Below are 21972 nucleotides of genomic sequence, written 5' to 3' on the forward strand. Positions count from 1 at the left end.
CAATTACAAGGGGACACAATTCAAGGTGAGGGGGGGATAGGTTCAGTGGACATGTGCGGGGGAAGTTTTTTTACAGAGTGTGGTGGTGGCCCGGAATGCACTGCCAAGTGAGGTGGTTGAGGCAGATACGTTGGATTTGGATTTGTTTATTGTCATGTGTACCGAGGTACGTTGAAAAGTATTTTTCTGCGAGCAGCTCAAGCAGATCATTTAGTACATGAAAATAAAATAGAAAGAAAATACATAATAGGGCAACACAAGGTACACAATGTAAATACATGGACACCGGCATTGTGTAAAGCATACAGGGAGTGCAGTTTTAATCAGGTCAGTCCATAAGAGAGTCGTTTAGGAGTCGTAACAGTGGGGAGAAGCTGTTTTTGAACTGTTCATGTGTGTTTGCAGACTTTTGTATCTCTTGCCTGATGGAGGAAGTTAGGAGAGTGAGTAAACCGGGTAGGAGGGGTCTTTGATTATGCTGCCTGCTTTTCCAAGGCAGCAGGAGGTGTAGATAGAGTCAATGGATGGGAGGCAGGTTTGTGTGATGGACTGGGCTGTGTTCAAGACTCTGAAGTTTCTTGCGGTCTTGGGCCGAGCAGTTGCCATACCAGGCTGTGATGCAGCCTGATAGGATGCTTTCTATGGTGCATCTGTAAAAGTTGGTAAGAGTCAATGTGGACATGCCGAATTTCCTTAGTTTCCTGAGGAAGTCGAGGTAATGTTGTGCTTGTTTGGTGGTAGTGTTGACGTGGGTGGATCAGGACAGATTTTTGGTGATGTGCACCCCTCGGAATTTGAAGCTGCCAACCATCTCCACCTCGGCCACGTTAGCGACCATTAAGACTTATCTAGATAGGCACATGAACAGATGAGGTATAAAAGTATACAGGTGGTTGGTCTAGATAGGACACGTGATCGGCGCAGGCTTGGAGGGCCGAAGGGCCTGTTACTGTCCTGTTCTTTTGTTCTTGTTCTTTTAAAATGAGAAATTCCTTGGCTTGGGGTTGAGAATCTTCTGAATTTGTCCACCCCAGGGAGTCAATAGATTGCTTTTAATCTCAGGAAATTGAGGTATATGGGAATGGGCAGAAAAATGGAGTTAAGGTAGATGAGCAACTATGGTTTTGTTGAATGCGGGAGCAGGCCTAAGGGGCTGAATATACTTGCTCCTATGAAGCCTTGTAAATAATGCCGTGTCATTCATGTTTATATTTTAAATCCCTTTCTCTTTTCAGGTTTGATTTTGAGGAAGTATGACCGATGAAAAGGGAGATAAAGATATTAAGCTCTGTCTTTGGACAGATACAGCTGAGAAGAAAATGATCTCTGAGGGCAGTTTATTGATGGAAAGCAATAATAACTTGGCAGCTGAACAACATGAGCTTCCAGCAGCAGAATTGTGCACTCAAGTGTGTAAAAGTGAATCCCTGATGGCTGCCTCTGAAGTTGGCGTGATAAAGCAGACGGATTCTAAAGTTCAGGATGAATTAGATGTTCCATCTCCACAGTGTACTCCAAGTGAAGTTAATGGTAATGTAATGCCTTGTGTAACTCTGGCAACACCTGCTGCACAAGGGAATTTGGATGCTGTTAAATCAAGCAAAGTCAGCATGCCTGAGAAGTGTGATATTACATTAGTCAGTCCTACCTCAGTCACTGGTGATCAAGAGATGGAAGTTTCAGTATCTGCTCGGCTGGAGACTTTATCTTTTCAAAGATCACAATTTGTGTGTCAGAAAACAGAGCATGCAGAAGGCGAACAGTTAGGCCAGAGTACTGACTTCCCACGGGTTAATGTTATGTTACAAGATGTTGCAGCTGAGGAGGAAGACAGTGAAGATGATGAAAGCTCATCATCTGAAGACACTTCAACGGACAGGTGAGCACTCGGTGAAAGGAACTGTTGATGTTAAACTTTGCCAGGTTGCCAAATGTTATCATACAAGAATATTCAGGTTATTCCACTTCAGTGGCTTTTTAGTTTTAGCAAAGTAAAGTTGCCATAGTCCAGATGACGATTGGCTGCTTTCCCCTTTGAGGGGGAGAGCTGACTGGTGATGATTTAACCTGAGGGTCACCACACCTCATGCAAGGGGCAAGGTTGAGAAGGCGGGGCCGTCATGAATAACCTCCGCCGGTATGGGAATTGAACCCGCGCTGCTGGACTTGCTCTGCTTCACAAACCAGCTGTCCGCCCAACTGAGCCAGACCGGCTTTTTAGCTTTATTCTTGCATGGGATGCAGGCATCACAGGCTAGGCCAGCATTTATTGCCCTTCCCTAATTATTCTTGAGAATGTAGTGCTGAGCAGCATCTTGAACTGCAACAGTCCATGTGGTGTTAGGGAATTCTAGGTTTTTGAGCCAGTGACGGAATGGTGATAGAAGTCCAAGCCGGAATGATATGTGGTTTGGAGGAAAACTTGCAAGTAGTGGGGCTCCAATGCATCTGCTGCCCTTGCCTTTCTACATGGGAGAAGTCATGGGGTTGGAAGGTGCTGTTGAATATGGCTGGCATGGTAGCACAGTGGTTAGCACGGTTGCTTCACAGTGCCAGGATCCCAGGTTCGATTCCGCACTGTGCGGAATCTGCGCGCTCTCCCCGTGTCTGCATGGGTTTCCTCTGGGTGCTCCGGCTGCCACCCACAAGTCCTGGAAAACGTGCAGGTTAGGTCATTTGGATATTCTGCATTCTTCCTCCATATACCTGAACAGGCACCGAATGTGGCGACTGGGGGCTTTTCACAATAACTTCATTGCAGTTAATGTAAGCCTACATGTGACAATAATAAAGATTATTATTATTAAGGAGTCATGGTGAGTTGCTGTAGTACATCTTGTAGATGGTACACACTGCTGGCACGATGTGTTGATGATGGGGCAAGTGTCAGTGATGGAGTGAAGTGAATATTTAAGGTAGTGGATGGGGAGCCAATCAAGTGGGTTGTTGGTGTGGAGTTTCTTGAGTGCTGTTGGAGCAGCATTCTCGGAAAGTGGGTAGTATCCCATCACACTCCTGACTTGTACCTTGTAGATGGTGGACAAGCTTTGGCCAGTCAGGAGGTGAGTTACTTGCAACAGAACCTCTAGTCGCCGATCTGCTCTTGTAACCATAGTGTTTATATGGCTGGTGCAATTCAATTTCTGGTCAATAGTAGCCCCCTAAGATGTTGACAATGGGGATTCAGCAGTGGTCCTCTCATTGAATGTCAGGGGGAGTTGGCTTAGATTTTCTCTTGTTGGAGATGGTCATTGTCTGGCACTTCATATGGTGTGAATGTAATTTGCTACATACTAGCTCATCCTGAATGTTGTCCAAGTCTTGCTGAATTTGGATGTGAGCTGCTTTAGTATCTGAGGAGTGAAAAATGGTGTTGAATATTGTGCAGTCATCAGCAAACCTCTCTACTTCTGACATTATGATGGAGGGAATTAATGAAGCAAAGATTATTGGGGTAGATGGAATGTCGATTTCAGGGCAGTCATCAGACATGATACTGAATGGTGACGCACGTATGATTGGGTGAATGACCTATTCTTAACTCTTAAGTTAGCTGAAGATGGTTTGGCCTAAGCGGAACTCCTGCAGTCATATTCCAGCATCAAGATGTTGATCTCCAACAACCATCTTCTTATGGTAGGCCTGACCCTAATCAGCAGAATTTTCCCATTGACTCCAATTAACTTACTGTCAAGGGCAGTCAATCCCTTCTCGCCCCTGACCCTCTGTCTGGCTTTCTACCCCCTGCTTTCTATAACAAGGGAGGATGTTGATTGAAGGATAAATATAAGACACCGGGGAACTCCCTTGGTCATCTTCTAAACAACACTAAGGGATCTTTTACAACCTCCTGAACAGGCAAAGGGGGAAATTTGTTCAACAATATGGCTGAAATACAGCTCTGCCGACATTGCAGCATCCCCTCACTACTGCACTGGGGGTGTCCACCTTGATTTCTGTCCTCCAGCTCTGGAGAGGTATTTGAACCCAGAAACTTCAGGCTTAGAGGCAAAAGGCAACTTGGTCATAGTTGATATAATTAATCAGATTTAGTGAAATAAAATTTATCACTAGAGTAATAATGCTGACATTGAAGGTTTCTGAGTTTTATTAAGTTAAAATCTAATATACATCTAAAGTTTATTTAGTTGCCAATAAATCAAGCTATATCTAAATATACAATTACTTGGAATTCTGACTTTCTCAAATTAAATACCAATAAATCAAAATTGGAAATCCAGATTAATTGCGCTATATGCGTCAGAATAATAATGTGGGAGTTTGTGTGAATAGCATCACTACGGAGATGAGGGGAAGTTTTGGGATAGTTTTCTCCAGAATGGAGTTATGCCACAGAGAAAAGCGCAGATGCAGATAGGAGAGTATGTTGGCCGGATGACGGGAACTGAGGGGTGATGGTGGAGGACTTTACAAATACTGGTAGTAACCAAGAGCTGCCTGTGAGGATAAGGATGCAGGTTGCATGACAACAAGCCAGATTTGTGATGCTGTGCAGCAGGAGATGTAATGGGAAGTTAATTGTGTAGGATGGTGGATGTGTCTCTTCTCTTCGTCGCCAACCCATCCAAAGAGCAGAATAGTAAGTTGGAGTCATAATAGATTTGCTATTAGCCGGTGATAGAGTCCTCCGCAACCATGACAGAATCCAAAACGCCTATGCATTGTACTTGATACAGAGAGAAAGAATATCACTGAGCAACTGGAGAGGAACTTGCAAAGGGAAAGGTTAGGGGCAGGGAGTGAATGTAGCTGTCGTGGTCCAAGTGGGGATGAATGATATAGGAAGATCCTATCACGTGATTATTCAAAGTTAGGAAATGCTTTGTTTTTTAAATGACCTCTGATAATGATCTCTTTGCTAATTGGCATATGAATAGTCAGATCAGGAAGGTGAATGCATGCCTTGTGATGGGTATGGGAAGGAGACATTCTGTTCCATGGAACATGGCTCCAGTACTCGTTCAGGAATGAGTTGGGATGGGTTCCTCTTGAATCGCAGTGGGATGAGTGTCCTTGTGGAAAGGATAAATAGGGCTGTGCATAAGACTTCAAAGGGAGGGATGATTATGGGAGAGCCATCTGATTTAAAAAATAACAAGTGTGAAGTTGGAATGAAAGGTCAACAATAATAATCGGGGGACAAATACACAATTCGAAAACAAGCATTATAGATGAAACAACTGCCTTTGCAACACTACCATAATCTACAGTAAGGAACCAGATGCAGAAGAATAACTGAGACATGGTCATGTAAAGAATAATTCTGGTTAATTAAATGTTGCAGCTATAAGATAATAGAGAGGGACATTGCCAAAGCTTTTTGGCTTGCATTTATTGGGCAGCAAGGTAGCACAAGTGGCAGCACTGTGGCTTCACAGTGCCGGGGTCTCAGGTTCGATACACCGCTGGGTCACAGTCTGTGCGGAGTCTGCACGTTCTCCCTGTGTCTGCGTGGGTTTCCTCCGGGTGCTCCGGTTTCCTCCCACAGTCCAAAGATGTGCAGGTTAGGTGGATTGGCCACGCTAAATTACCCTTAGTGTCCAAAAAATGTTAGGAGGGGTTATTGGGTTACGGGGATAGGGTGGAAGTGAGGGCTTAAGTGGGTCGGTACGGACACGATGGGTTGAATGGCCTCCTTCTGCACTGTATGTTCTATGACTGTCGCAAGAATACAATGTAAGGGAATTCAACAATTGTATACTGAGGAGCGAATGCTGGTTGGTTGGCAAGTGGACTCTGGTAGCGGTGTTACCATGGAGAATGCACCACTGAGACAGTTTACTGACAAGCATTGAATTTAAACTAGTCACTTGACTCTCCCAAAGTTCACTCTCCAACCAATCAGTACCCTCTTCTCATACAGTATAAATTTGTGAATTCCCTTAGATTTGTTTTGATGACTGCAAGGTGGCTCTTTTGTCAAAAATACTACCAAATGACTATTTGCAATAAAGGGGAGAATGACAGAAGGGAAATGGTATTGTTATGCTAATTAAATGACAAGGTGTAGGGACATAATTAACAGAATCCATATGAATTGAAATGAAAAATGAGAAGAAATTAGTAACTACGCTCCAGACCACACAATAGTGGAAAACAGACGGGGCAAGAAATTTATAAACAAATATGTTAAATGAGTAAAAGATGCAGAATAATAATCATGGGAGATTCTAACTATCCTCAAATAAACTGACAAGTGGGAGCCAAAGGGGTCCACAGAATGGAGCTTTTACAATGTAAAGAGCGAAGCATTGCTGGAGCTAGTAATGGAAATGAACCAGAACAGATGGAAAAATAAGCACAGAGGAACATGTAGGCAATAACTATCACACTATAATGTGGTTTAAAATAAAGATTGAGAAGGACATGAGACAAGGACCAAAATAACCAAATTAACAAAAGCAGATTTTAAGGAAAAGCGAAAGAAGCATGAGAAAATAAACTGGGAAAATCACTGAAAAACACAAGTTGCAAACATTCAAAAGAGCAATTGGTAAAATTCATGATGAATATATCCCACTAAAACATAAAAGCAAACTAGCCAATAATATGCTTTGGATAACTAAATAAGGGCAATGTTGGAACAAAAGTATATATAGAGGATGGTAAACAGGAATATTGTAAGAAGTCTTTTTAAAAAAAGGAAAGAGAGACTATGAAATTTGATTATCAAGGAGTATAAAAAGAAGGGCAGCACGGTGGCGCAGTGGTTAGCATTACTGCTTCAAGGCGCCGAGGTCCCAGGTTCAAACCCGGCTCTGGGTCACTGTCCGTGTGGAGTTTGCCCGTGTTTGCCTGGGTTTCGCCCCACAACCCAAAGATGTGCAGGATAGGTGGATTGGCCATGCAAAATTGCTCCTTAATTGGAAAAAATGAATTGGGTACTCTAAATTTAAAAAAAGAATGTAAAAAGAATTATTATTTCTCTAAACACTCAAATAGCTAAAGAAAAGTCAGGATAGGAGTCGGGTCACTGAAGGGCATGAATAAACTGACAGGTAATGACAGCTAAATAGCATGAGTATTGAACCATTACTTGGTCTTTGTATTAACCAGAGAAATTATCATGTCTGACTTATCATTTTGAATGAGAGATCAAAAAAGATGTAAAGACACGGGGGATTTTATTATCCCTGTCTTTAATGGAATGTGAGTGTTGCTGAAAAGAACAATGTTTAATGTTCATCGCAATTGCCTTCAAAAGGTGGTGGTGAACTGCCTTCTTGAAATAAATTCTGATTTGCAAGACTGCTTTGGAGGGCAGTTAAGTCATGACTCAATGGCACAGATCGAAGCTGTGCAGCCCATCAAGTGCTGTAGAGCAATCCACTCATCCATCCCCTTGGTTTATCCCTGTAGTCCTGCAAGTTTATTTCTCTCTGGGTCACATCTGGGGGGCAGCGCGGTAGCATAGTGGGGGACAGAGCAGTAGCATAGTGGGGGGCAGCACAGTAGCATAGTGGTTAGCACAATTGCCGCACAGCTCCAGGGTCCCAGGCTTGATTCCCGGCTTGGATCACTGTCTGGGGAGTCTGCACGTTCTCCCTGTGTGTGCGTGTGTTTCCTCCGGGTGCTCCGGTTTCCTCCCACAGTCCAAAGATGTGCAGGTTAGGTGGATTGGCCATGCTAAATTGCCCGTAGTTTCCAAAATTGCCCTTAGTGTAGGGTGGGGTTGCTGGGTTATGGGGATGGGATGGAGGTGTGGGCTTGGGTGGGGTACTCTTTCCAAGAGCCGGTGCAGACTCGATGGGCCGAATGGCCTCCTTCTGCATTCCATGATTCTATGATCTAATTCTTTTTTTGACATCATTCTTTCCAACACCCATGCTAGCAGTGAGGTGCAGGTTAATATTGCGTTTAAAAAATAATATTCGCCCCTGCACCCCCACCCCCCCCTTCCACACACACACACACGCCTTTTGCATAAAATCTGTACCTAGCCCTCGTACCACTAGGGGGCTTGTTTAGCTCAATTGGCGGGACAGCTGCTTTGTGATGCAGAGTGAGGCCAGCAGCGTGATTCAATTCATGAAGGCTCTCCCCTTCCTCATCAACCGTGCCCCTCTCCTGATGTGCGGTGAGCCTCAGGTTAAATCACCACGTCAGTTCTACTCAAAGGGGAAATCAGCCTATGGTCACCTGAGACTGTGGCGACTTTACTTTTACCATAAGTTAATTGGAATTACTTTTCTTTGTCCACCATAAACGTGCCATAATCCTCTACCCCTCTATCAAATCTCTCCTCCTACTCTGAGAATAGCCCCAGCTTCTCCAATCTATCCTTGAAAAAGGGTATGATATAGTCGGAATTACGGAGACATGGTTGCAGGGTGAGGCTTTAGAGAGGGTGCAGAAGAGATTTACCAGAATGTTGCCTGGTATGGAGGGCATTAGCTATGAGGAGAGGTTGAATAAACTCGGTTTGTTCTCACTGGAACGACGGAGGTTGAGGGGCGACCTGATAGAGGCCTACAAAATTATGAGGGGCATAGACAGAGTGGATAGTCAGAGGCTTTTTTCCCAGGGTAGAGGGGTCAATTATTAGGGGGCATAGGTTTAAGGTGCGAGGGGCAAGGTTTAGAGGAGATGTACGAGGCAAGTTTTTTACGCAGAGGGTAGTGGGTACCTGGAACTCGCTGCCGGAGGAGGTGGTGGAAGCAGGGACGATAGTGACGTTTATGGGGCATCTTGACAAATACATGAATAGGATGGGAATAGAGGGATATGGACCCCGGAAGTGTAGAAGATTTTAATTTAGACGGGCAGCATGGTCGGCGCAGGCTTGGAGGAACCATCAAGGGAACAGGCCATCCCAAACTGGGTATTGTGTAATGAGAAAGAATTGACAATAGAGTTGTGCGAGGCCCCTTGCGGATAAGCAACCATAATATGATAGAATTCTTCATCAAGATGGGGAGTGACATAGGGTCCTGAATTTATATAAAGGAAGTACGATGGTATGAAGCGCGAGTTATGATGGATTGGGAAACATTATTTAAACTGATCCCGGTGGATTGACAATGGCAAACATTCGCATGGGTGAACGGCAGCAATTGTTTATTCCTGTCTTGCACTAAAGTAAAATGGGAAAAGTGGCCAAACCATAGTTTGCAAGGGAAATTAGAGATAGTCGTAAAAGATCTAAGGAAAAGGCATACAAATCGGCCAGAAAGAAACAGCAGACCTGAAGATTGGGTTCCGTTTGGAATTCTGCAAAGGAGGACCAAGGGATTGATTAAGAAGGAAAAAAGAGGGCGGGATCTCTGATCCTGAGGCTAAGTGTTGACGCCGTCAGGAATGCCGTTGCGTTCCTTGACGCTGTCAACATGGCCTCAGAATCAGCAATTCTGGCTCCTACAGGGGGCCAGCATGGCACTGGAGCGGATTATGCATGCAGTGGCTCCCTTCTCCCTGCCGGCCCCGACGCAACATGGCGTAGGGTTAAAGGGGCTGGCGCGGAATAAAGGAGGTTCCCAGCCTGCCGATTGGTGGGCCCCGATCGCGGGCCAGGCCACAACGGAGGTCCCCCCCACAGGCCGCCCCCGGCCCCTTCCACGCCGAGGACCCGTCGGCTGAGAGCAGATTAGAACGGCACCGGCTTTTTGTAACGGCCATCCCGGACCGGGAATCGGCGGGGGGGAGGGGGGCGCATAGAGCGGCCCCCGACTGGCGCCACACTGGTGCCAATGGCGCCGATTCTCCGCTCTGCGGAGGCTGCCTCTCAAACCCCAGGCAAGCGATGTGAATGTGAGGGGGGACGGGACTTGAGGTGCTGGAGGGGGTGGGGGGTAGAGGGACTAGTGGGCGGGGGGGGGTGTGAGGTGCTGGAGCGGGGTGGAGGGGGTGGAGGGGGTGGGGGAGATGAGAGGGGGTGGGGGAGACGTGTGGTGCTGGAGTGGGGGGGGAGAAACGTGAGGTGCTGGTGAGGGGGGGGGGGGGGGCGCGGAGAAACTAGGAGGGGCTGGGGCATTTAGGAGTCAACCACATTGCTGGAGTCACATGTCGGCCAGACCAGGTAAAGATATCAGATTTCCTTCCCTAAAGGACATTAGTGAATCAGATGGATTTTGTACGACAATCTACAATGGTTTCATGGTTTTCATTAGACTTTTATTCCCAGCTTTTTATTGAATTCAGATTTCACCATCTGCAGTGGCGGGATTTGAACCTGGGATTCCAGAACATTAATCTGGGTCTCATGGTTTACTGATCTTGTAACAATACCGCTGCACCATCACCATCATCAGACCGAGGAGCAGGAGTAGGCAATTTAGCCTCTCGTGCCTGCTCCCATGACTGATCGCATCATGGCCTCAACTCCACCGTCCTGCCCGTTCTCCGTAACCCTTCAACCCATTACCAATTAAAACTCTGTCTGACTCCAATTTACGCGCTGTCCCTACATCCCCCACACTCTCGGGAGCAAATTCCACAGATTCACGACCCTTTTAAATTTGCGACCCCTTATCCTGAGACTGACTTCTCGTTCCAGAATGCTCCACGTCTACTTTATCCATATCATTTATCATGTACACGTCAATTTGATCTCTCCTCATTCTTCTAAACTCCAGAGATTATAGGCCTAAACTGCTCAATTTCTCTTCACAAAACAAACCCCATATCTCTGGAATCAATCTAGTTAACCTCCTGAACTGCCTGCAATGCCACTACATCTTTCCTCAAATAAGGGGACCAAAACTGTGCACAATACACCAGGTCCAGTCCCACCAATGCCTTGTATAGTTACAACATCACTTACTTACTTTTATACTCAATTCCTTTAGCTATCAATGCCAGCATTCCATTTGCTTTCTTTATTACCTGCTGTACCTGCATGCTAGTTTTCTGCAACTCGTGCACGAGGACCCCCAGATCAGCACGGTAGCACAGTGGTTAGCACTGTGGCTTCACAGCGCCTGGGTCCCAGGTTCGATTCCCGGCTTGGGTCACTGTCTGTGCGGAGTCTGCACTTTCTCCCCGTGTCTGCCTGGGTTTCGTCCGGGCGCTCCGGTTTCCTCCCACAAGTCCCGAAATACATGCTATCAGGTAATTTGGACATTCTGAATTCTCCCTCAGTGTACCTGAACAGGCGCCGGAATTTGGCGACTCGGGGCTTTTTCACAGTAACTTCATTGCAATGTAAGTCTATTGTGACAATAAAAATTATTATATTATTATATCCCTTGGCACTGGAGCACCCTGAAGTCTTTCCTCATTTAGATGATAAGTTGCCTTTCCATTTTTCTGACCAAAACGGATGACCTCACACTTATCCACATTAAACTGTATCTGCCACATTTTGGTCCACTCACCTAACCTATCTGGATCCATTTGTAAGGTTCTTATTTCCTCATTGAAATTTCCTGTCTCACCTATTTTAATGTCATCTGGGTATAGAACCTTCTATCCCTGTATCCAAGTTGTTCATGTAGATTGTAAATAGCTGGGGCCTAAGGACCGAACCCTGTGGCATTCCACTAGTTACATCTTGCCATCCAGAAAAAGACCCATTTATCCCGACTGTCTTGTCTGTCTGTCAGCAGTCTTCTACCCAAGCTAATAAATTATACCAGTGTTCTTCTGTTTTTTTTCTGTGGACCCATTTTTACCGACCGGCCAACCTGCGCGACCCACGCCGGCCGACCTGCGCGACCCACGCCGGCCGACCTGCGCGACCCACGCCGGCCGACCTGCGCGACCCACGCCGGCCGACCTGCGCGACCCACGCCGGCCGACCTGCGCGACCCACGCCGGCCGACCTGCGCGACCCACGCCGGCCGACCTGCGCGACCCACGCCGGCCGACCTGCGCGACCCACGCCGGCCGACCTGCGCGACCCACGCCGGCCGACCTGCGCGACCCACGCCGGCCGACCTGCGCGACCCACGCCGGCCGACCTGCGCGACCCACGCCGGCCGACCTGCGCGACCCACGCCGGCCGACCTGCGCGACCCACGCCGGCCGACCTGCGCGACCCACGCCGGCCGACCTGCGCGACCCACGCCGGCCGACCTGCGCGACCCACGCCGGCCGACCTGCGCGACCCACCATTTTCTCTTAACTTGTTTGCTGCTGACAAAAATGGAGGAAATAGCTTTGGGTCCCTTTGGCCCTCGTGCAAGCTCCTTCAGTGGAACCTGTTGGATGAAGGTGAAGCCTTCCGGTGTCGGAAAGTATGGAGTCGCCATCTGTACAAAGTTCTGAATTTTTTTCCTGTAAAGGTTTATCAAATAAAACCCCCCCGAACTTGTAAAAAAAAAGAAAATGAATAAAATAAATGAAAAAAATAAAAATTTAATGAATAAAATAAATCTTGTTAAACAAAAAGCTGCAACCGTTTGAAAAAATAGCGGCGGAACTGCGCATGCGGAATGCAGCCGAATTAAAAAAAAAATATATGTTCGCGGCCGCTTGCAGTCGGCGTTCTGAAAAGCCAGCTGCTGCGCGTGGATTTGCTCGATTGGGAGCGCCGCAGACAACGGCTCCGCAACCCTCCCGACACCCACCCGACTTTGCGCCCCCGACTTTGAAGAACACTGCCCTATACTATCTAAATACATAACATATACCAGCGAATATATCAGGGACTGGTTTAGCACAGTGGGCTAAACAGCTGGCTTGTAATGCAGAACAAGGCCAGCAGCGCGGGTTCAATTCCCCGAACAGGCACCAGAATGTGGCGACTAGGGGCTTTTCACAGTAACTTCGTTGAAGCCTACTTGTGACAATAAGCGATTATTATTGTTGTTCTTATTATTAATAAAATGTGATTAGACCAACTGACTTTTAATGGTGTGAAAGATAATTGAACCCTTAATCAAAGATGATTGTTAGCACAAATCACAAAAAGGATCATGCCTGACCAACCTTATTGAACACTTTTGAAGAAATAACAAGAGTGACCAAGGGAAATGCGATGAGCATGTTTGGATTTTTGAAAGGTCCTCAGGGTGCTGCATGGTAGAGTCGGGGTATAAGCAGCAGAATGGATAACAAGCTGATTATAAAACAAAAAGAGGGTTTGAAGGTAATTCCTCATACTGTCAATAGGTGAAAAGTGGCACTGGTGGGGCTGCTGTTATTAATTACATAAATAATTTGGTTGAATCAGAAGCATCAGAATTTCTGGATGACACATTGCGTGGTGTGGATGGTGCAGATAATATAGAGGAGGCCTGTGACAAAATACAAACAGCAGGATAGATGTAAACTTCTCATCTTGTAATTGACAAATGTACATGTGTTTATATAATAATCTTTATTATTGTCGCAAGTAGGCTTACACTAAAACTGCAATGAAGTTACTGTGAAAATCCGCTAGTCGCCACACTCCGGCGCTTGTTCAGGTAGATGAGGTAGTCCATTTTACTCGAAGGCATTTTAGAAGTGACATACTGTTTAGAAAATAAGTAATTGGAGTAGAGAAGCAGAGGGATCCACCGGAGTGATACACTGGTTAACAAGGTGATTTGAAAATACAACAAAAACATTGAGTCTTTATGTCTCCAGGGATAGAGTTGAAAAGCAGAAAGGTTATATGTGAAAATTGGTTAGAGTATACTTTGAGACCAGACTGCCCACAGTATTCCATATAAAAAAAAACTGGTGTGGAGGCACTGGAAAAGATGCAAAAGCGTTGTTCAGATGATGGATGTATTCTTTTAGTTCTGCTATCAGAAAGTTTGAGCGGAATGGCCTCTTCCCATTTTCCAAAGAAGGCTGAGAGGTGACCTGAAGATTATGAACAGGGTTGATATAATATAGACCAGTGTTTCCCAATCGTTTTCCCTCTGTGACCCTATTTTGAGGCTTGAAAATTGCAGTGACCACAGATGGGGGTTTTGAGCTTTGGGGAGGAAGAGCTGTGAGCCATACAGCTGTTAGCACTCAGTTCATTGCTGCCTCCGAGCTCATGACCCCAAATCTCCACTTGTGATTCCAGTTTGAGAAGCCATGGCCTTGATGGAGATGTTTGAACTTGTGGGGGAGTCACTAATGAAATCCAATAGGAAATGCAGGGGAAGGTTCTGTGCCCAGTGAGTGGTTACAATGTGGAAATTGATAGCATAAGGAATAGTTCGATGTAGATAACAGGAAGGTGGGTGAACATGAAGGAAAGGGAAATGTTGATGGGATTAAATGAAGATGGTTGGGAGGAGGTTTGTATGGGGTACAAACAGCATTGTAGTCATGTTGGGCCTAATGACTTGTGCAACTCCGCAGTGGACTGAATGCACATTGCACTAGGAGACTCCTAAATTGTAAGTTGTGAAACGTGACAAAGATGTAGGCCTGACCAGCACCCAGTTGTTCTAGTTAAGTTTCCTTTCGAACAGATCTCCACCAACCACCTACAATGCTTGGTTAGACAGTCGGTTAATTTTCAAGATGATGTAACAAAATGGCAGCATCTCACTTAAGATATCACCGGGGTGGCACAGTGGTTAGCACTGCTGCTTCTTCACAGCTCCAGGGTCCCCGGTTCAATTCTAGCCTCAGGTGATTGTCATTGTGGACTTTGCACTTTCTCCCTGTGTCTGTGTGGGTTTCCTCTGGGTGCTCCGGTTTCCTCCCACAGTCTAAAGATGTGCAGGTTAGGTGGATTGGCCATGCTAAATTGCCCCCGAGTGTCCAAAAGGTTAGGTGGGGTTACTGGCTTACGGTGATAAGGTGGAGGTGTGGGCTTAAGTGGGGTGCTCTTTCCAAGAGCTGGTGCAGCCTCGATGGGCTGAATGGCCTCCTTCTGCACTGTAAATTCTATGATTCTATATACAATAGTTCACTGGGATAACATTATTTGGCATGCCACACAATTACCAGGACTTGTGTAAAGCATATTTCATATTTGATGGCAACTTTCTGTAAGTAAACACCAGCTACAGTAAATTAAATTATATACTGCAATTTATAACCTTGCTTTTTATCTCCTACATTATAACAATGCTTGAACAGCCAGCAGTGCCAGACTTTGTTTTTTTTTGTTTGCTGTTCTGTCTGCTTTGATGACACAGCCTACAAATAAAGGTTATAAAACAGTTCACAATCTGTCCAGGAATGCATCATTGCAGCAAATCAACAAAATGGATACCTTTCTTCAAATGTGTGATTCAAAAGTTGATTCCAGTTTTCTCTCTGTTGCTATTTTCACCTTTATGAATCAGCTCCTGCAGATGACAAGTCCTCAAGGACTTATGAGCACTTGCTGCACCTGGTACAAACTGGCTGTTGTTCATGCCACTCTCCAAATTGAATGACCTCTGGGATCTCTCAGTGGAGCCTGGTCCTCTCCATACTTGCAGTAAGGGTCGCTGCATAGTAATCAAGAGCAAGATTTCTCACTTCAATCCAAGTATGTGGAGAGCTTTGTGACATTCTTAATGCTGGCACTGGTCAGATCAGGCACTGTGTACAAGCTACAGACTGGACTGAGGGCTTTCCAACTGGGCAGGACTCAGTTACTGACGGAAGGAACTTTGAGCCATTGGGGAGCCATATATTTTAATCGAGCTTTATCTGGACTGCAGAATCATGCTAGGCTATAAATCCCTGTCTGCCTATATAACAAGTAGCCTAACCCAAGCTTGGAAATGTAATCAAATATCTTGTTTAAATTGTTTGGAGCCATCACATAGCTCATTTTCCCCTCACTGCACATGGAAGCATGGAGACATTTGTTACGATCCCCTGGGCTAGTGCACAATCAATTCCAGTCCCACAGACCCTGGAGTCCAAACACAAGTGAATAAACCAGTAATTTGTATAAAGTTGCCAAGATCTTTGGCCCTTTACTGCTTGAAAGATGTGCAGGCACCAGATTTGTAAGTGAAACACAACTGTTTATTTATAGCAACAATAGAGATGAGACATGCAATAATCACAATAGAATAATTGCCAGCTAATCTACTACTCCCCCCCCCCCCCCCCCCTTGCTGTCCCACCCTCTACCTAAATACGCAAAAGACAGACACATGCAGGAAATACAAGAGGATTATTGTAAGATGGTAGATGTGTGTCCTTGCTTCAGATGTTCAGATTGTTTTTTTTAACTGACTATCCTTCCTGGGTGCGGAGTGATTGAGAACCACCGACTGAATTGCTAACAAGCATCGTCTGGCTGGAACATTTGTTCCGAATTCCCAGACTGTGGGATTTCCTCTGGGGAGTCACTTTAACTCTCATTAATCTGGGCCTTTACTTGAAAGAATAACCTCAGGCTAGTTTAATTCTTAAACGCCACCAGAATGACCTGTAGCTTGTCTGAGATAAACGGAGTATCAGGGAATCCACTTCCAAGAGATCTTGGAGAGGTCTGGTAATCTTACAGGGAGAGAAATCCACAAAGTTCCCTCCAGCTGTCTTCAGGCATTAAACACTCTCGGGCTGTACAGAGAGGAGCAGCTGATTACTCTGTTTACCTGGAGTGAGCCGCAGCTGAGGTGTTTGAAAGAGTTCCACCCTTTTTGGGAGAGAGACATTCGACTCTGAATTCAAACCAAAACGGTCTCACAGACAAAAGAAACATTCCAGAACAGCCACTATCAATCAGGCACAGATGACCAGCTGAGATCCAGGTAAAGTCAATAGCTCATTGGCCGACAGCCAAGTCCATCAAGATGAGTCATCACCGATGTCAGAGTACATCCTGCTGGATTCCTTTTTAAAAGAAATTTAAAGGTCCATCTTATAGGTGTAGACAAAGTTTTGTCCAGGTGCCAAAATAAAGGGAAAACCAGGGTTAAACAGGAGAATGCTTACTCATTCAACAGATGGACTGCTCTGGACATAGGCTGATCCACAGGCAAGGAACACATGTCGTCATAATCAATCATTTTTTAAGCCTAAGAATTTTCTGCACACACTGGGTCTAGCCTGCTTTCAGCTTCAGCCAGTCTTGAATGTTCTCAAGTTTCACATTTGACTGCAGCCCCCAACCCCTCCGCCCTTGGCCCTGTGGCTTGAGTCCTGATGTCGCTGAGCATGCTCCATTGGAAGTAATTGCAACTATCAGTCTACCTGCCTGTGTTGCTCCCAAGCCACTACCCACTTTCCTGCAAGCTGCTATGTTTTCTGAATCAAGTCTTGAAAGATGGAATTGAACATAAATCCTAAATTTCTCATTGATTTAGTAACATAGGAAATTTATTGGTGAACTGTCTTAGCAACTGGAAATAATTGGTTGGGGTTCAATATGTCGCCAATCTAGCAAAGGAATTTTGTAAAACCAAAGCTTTATCTATGGAAAAGATTGATGGTACAAGTGCCAACTTGACCTGCATCATAAATATGGCTCATAGAAAATGTTTTACAAATTATATCAATAGATAACTCTAAAAAAAAACTAAAAGCATATAGAGAAAGATTAAAAAAAAAGCCTGGAATCAAAGGGCAAGAGGGTGAGGGTGACACAAAGAATTGAAGAGTGGGAAAGCAGAGTCGTGGCTACAGGTAAATACTACAGTTATGTCTGCAGTTGCCTAAACCTGCCGTATTTTGAGACCACGCGAATCGTTCTGTAATTTTACTGTCGGGCACAGTGACTGGTTATGTTACTGGATGAGTAATCCAGAAGCTGGTGTTAATCAATGTCCAAATGCAGCAAGACTTGGACAATATCCAGGCTTTGGCTGATAAGTGGCAGTAACATTCGCACCGCACAAGTGCCAGGCCATGACAATTTCCAACAAGAGGGGATCTAACCATTGCCTCTTGACATTCAATAGCATTACCATTGCTGAATGTCCCATTATCAACATCCTGGAGGTTACCATTGACCAGAAACAGAATTGGACGAGCCATATAAATACTGTGGCTACCAGGGCAGGTCAAAGGCTATGAATCCTGCAGTGAGTAACTCACCTCCTGACTCCCTAAAGCCTGTCCACTATCTACAAGGCACAAATCAGGAGTGTAATGGAATACTTACCTGGATGAGTGCAGCTCCAACAACACTCAAGAAGCTCAAGACCATCCAGGACCAAGCTTAATTGCAACTCCTTCCACAGAGATTCAATCCCTCCACCACCGCCGAACAGTGGCAGCCATTTGTACCATCTACAAGATGCACTGCAGGAACTCGCAAAGGTTCCTTAGGCTGCACCTCTCAAATCCACTACCATCTAGCATCACAAGGGCATCAAATACTTGGGAACATCACAAGCTGGAAGTTTCGATCCAAGTCACCATCAATCCTGACTTGGAAATATTTTGCTGTTGCTTCACAGTTGCTGGAACAAATTGTCGAACTTGCTCTCGAACAGCACTGTGGGTGTACCAGCATCTCCAGGATTGCAGTGGTTCAAGAAGGCAGCTCACCACCACCTCGAGGGCAATGAGGGATGGGAAATTAATGCTGGCCTAGGCAGCAATGCCCATATCCTGTAAAGGAATTTTTAACTCCTATACTATCACAGCAGCAGGGGAATTGAAGTTGTTAAATAAAATTGGCAATAAAAAGCTAATATCAGTAAAGTTTAGAGTGAAACTGACTGTTGCAAAAACCTATCCAGTTTTCTAATATCAATCAGGGGGGGAAATCTGTCCTTGCCCACTTTAGCCTAATGCAACGTAAGACCTGGACCAATGTGTTTGACATTTAGTTGCACTATGAAATGGCCCAGTGGCTCCCCCCAAGCACTAAGCATGACGAAGGCACAGCCAGCCCAGTTGATCCTGTCAAGTACTCCTCATTAACCTCTTGGGACCTGTGCCAAAATTGGGAGAACTGTCGCACAGACTAGTCAAAAAATAAACATGATACCCCATTCACTCTATCCATTCACTCTAACCACACACTCTGTGCATCATCTACAGCAGGCACTGTAGAAACAGGCGATACATCACTTCCACTCACTCCACAAATGGCAAAAAGTGGCTGCAGTGTGTGCCACCTCCATGATGCACTGCAGTAACGTGCCAATACATTTGCTAAACCAGTGACTTTTACCACCCTAGAAGGACAAAGGCAAGCTGCTTGGGAACACCACCACTTGCAAGTTCCCTTCAAAGTCTTGTGTCTTCCTGACTTTGCACTATATCGCCGTTCCTTCACTGTCCCTGGGTATAAAACTTGAAACTCCCTCTCTATCTGCAGTGCATGTGCACCCACACCACATGGCCAGCAGTGGTCCAAGAAGGTCGCTCACCACCACCTTGAGGGCAATTAAAGATGGGGAATAAATGCTCACCTTTCTGACGTGGTCCACATCCCATGAACAAATTTAAAACAAATTTTAAAAAAGTATGATTTCCTCTATGAATACTGAACCTGTTTCCAATATGCCAGTTGTGCACTACAGGTATTTCTATCAGTAGTTTGTCACATGTCATAACTAAATATTGATTTTTGACTATTGCTTAAGGCCCTGTAAAATCAATCAGTGGCACGAGTTGTTTTTGATGCTGGCTTAAAATTTATAGTTCAGATTTAGTGGACAAATTCTGAAGAGATGCACTACGTCTCGACACTGTCAGACACACAAATTAAGAATCAATTTGGTGGGTTGAGTAAGAAATTGAGTAAATCAACTGAAGATTGTGATGCCTATGTTATTATAAGGTGTTAATTATAGTCTTATTGTAGTACATTACTGTGCAGTGTAATTGTTCTGGCTTAAACCAAAATATTGCTACAGAAGATTGTGCATCTTTTCCAAGGGAGGAACTGTAAGTGCTGATGGTATAGGAATGTTATGAAAATTCCCTGCTCCATTAGCGATATAAATTTTTTAAAAATAGCAAGTTTTCAGAAACTCATTTTCATTTGCCTCCTCTGGTAGTCAATTTGAAATATTATCTGATTGAAGTTCAGATTTCTGACCTAAGCTTTTGAAATCCATTCATCTGATCTGTAATTTGCAGGCATCATAGCCGTCTTCTGTCGGCATAATGAACATCACTCTGAAATTTCAAAGGTGAAGTGATTTTCACAGTAACTTCATTGCAGTGTTAATGTAAGCTTACTTGTGACAATCATACAAATTGTTATTATTATAATCACAGTCAGCTAGAGGGGTGGGGCCGGAGACACCCAACAACCCCTGGAATCCTGAGTCAGGGCGCCATTTTTAAATGGCACCTGATCTCCGAATTTAAAAACAAGGCACCGTCCATGGACAAGGGGATTCTCCCCCACCCCTCCTCCAGGTGTCATGAGCTGATATGCAGAAGGGAGACCCACCCCACCCCCGTGGAGCTCCTGAGGGAGAACCCCCTTCCATCCGCATGCCCCTCAGCACCTGGTGTCTATACCTACCTCTGGTCATCTCAACTGGTTTCTATTTTTGAAATTCAATAGTGATGTGTGCCGTCAGGCCGGCTGAGTGGGCAGTTTGGATGAGGGCAGAAGTAGTGGTGTCAAGTTTGCTGATGCAATGTTAATTTATGTAAATCATGCTCGCGGCCTTCCTGGGTGTGAACCTGATCACGTCACAAGTGAATTGGGGAGGTCAGTGGGAGATCTCATCGTCACAAATCCTGTCTTTGGTCTCGGGAGATTTGGTGACCAGTCTGGGATTTGTGCCCATGGTGAACAGGGCCATTAGATCATGACCAATATTTCTGGTTGCTTAACTGATGTGAAATGTATACAATATACAACAGTTAGTTGCTCTTGTGTGTCATTCGTTTTATACTGTGAAACACTGGGGGGCTGAAATTGAGTTATCCAGTAGGATTTGTGTATTAGAAGCCAGGGTATATAGTTTAACAGTTGGTGGCAGCTGCTCATGGTGAGATTTGGATTTCTGTGAGGAGAGGGAAAGATGTTGTGCCTGTTGATAATTCAGTTTTTTTTGTAAGGAAATGAAAAGTGTCAAAAGGTGATTATTTCAGTTTGACGCAAAGGAAAGCCAACTTCTTTCAATTCCGTGTTTGGCAGATAAGTCTTTGAGCAGGATCTATTACAGAGGGTGGGGAGTGACACGTCTTGTTCACTCTAAGTGCACTGAACAGATGGAAAAATGTTGCACATTCTATGTTTACAACGCATTTTAGGATGTTAATGATTGCTGTAATACTGTATAACCTGTATACTCATACTTGAACATTTAATGGGGCAATGTTTCTTAATTTGCTGTGCTTCAATCTGCAATGTTGGTTATACTGATGATACTGAACACTTATACTTGAGAAAATAGCCAAGGGTTGCAAGTGTCTCCCCCCCCCCCCCCCCCCCCCCCCCCCCAAAAAAAAACACCACCACCACCACCACCCCTACATCCATTTCACCAAACACCTTGCCTTGACCCGCTGGCCTCTCGCCACTTCGGATTTGGTTCTGCTGTAGACCAAATGATGGAGATTGATTTGTAATGAATACTTGCATTGGAGGCAGTACAGCCAAGATTCCCTGGAATGAGAGGATTGTCCTATGATGTGCAGCTATGTAAACTGGGTCTATGTTCTCTGGAGGCGATCTCATTGAAACATTGAAAATTATAAAGGTCTTGACAAAGGTGGATACTGAGAAGTTGTTTTCTCTGGCTGAGGGATCTAAAACAACAGGGCTCAATTTCAGAATGAAGGGTAAATTATTCAGGACTGAGATAAGGAAAAATACTTTTTAATTTTGTCTCGTCATGAGATGTAATTGCTGCTGCGATCTCTGGTGGATGCTGTGATGGATCATCCACTCAGCATTTCTCGCTGAAGATTGTTGTAAATGCTTCAGCCGTATCTTCTGAGCTGAAGTGACCACATCCAACATACAAAACAGGAGCAGAAGTAGACCATTTGATTCCTTGAGCCTGCTCCAACATTAAGATCATGTGATCCGTTTATGTTGCTAATTCCAAATTTCCACCTACCCCGATAATCTACCTTTGCCTGAAAAATATTCTGTGATCCCATCTCCACTGCTTTCTGTGACAGAGTTCTAAAGTTGCACCCTCAGAGGAAAAAATAATTCTACCCAGATCTGTCTTAAAAAGGAAACCCCCAATTTTTAAAAAAGTG

At 45.0% G+C, this 21972-nt stretch overlaps 1 protein-coding gene across 1 annotated transcript in view; it reads left to right on the forward strand.

Moving 5' to 3' along the window:
• naf1 (nuclear assembly factor 1 homolog (S. cerevisiae)) overlaps positions 1-21972 on the forward strand; it is a 543280-nt gene that overhangs the window by 15548 nt on the left and 505760 nt on the right. Inside the window, exon 2 of the mRNA XM_072496154.1 lies at positions 1236-1879. Coding sequence (XP_072352255.1) covers positions 1254-1879 — 626 coding nt within the window. The 5' untranslated portion in view covers positions 1236-1253. The remainder of the gene's footprint in view (positions 1-1235; positions 1880-21972) is intronic.

This window comes from Scyliorhinus torazame, chromosome 3 (assembly GCF_047496885.1).
Source record: "Scyliorhinus torazame isolate Kashiwa2021f chromosome 3, sScyTor2.1, whole genome shotgun sequence".
Classification (NCBI taxonomy): Eukaryota; Metazoa; Chordata; class Chondrichthyes; order Carcharhiniformes; family Scyliorhinidae; genus Scyliorhinus; species Scyliorhinus torazame.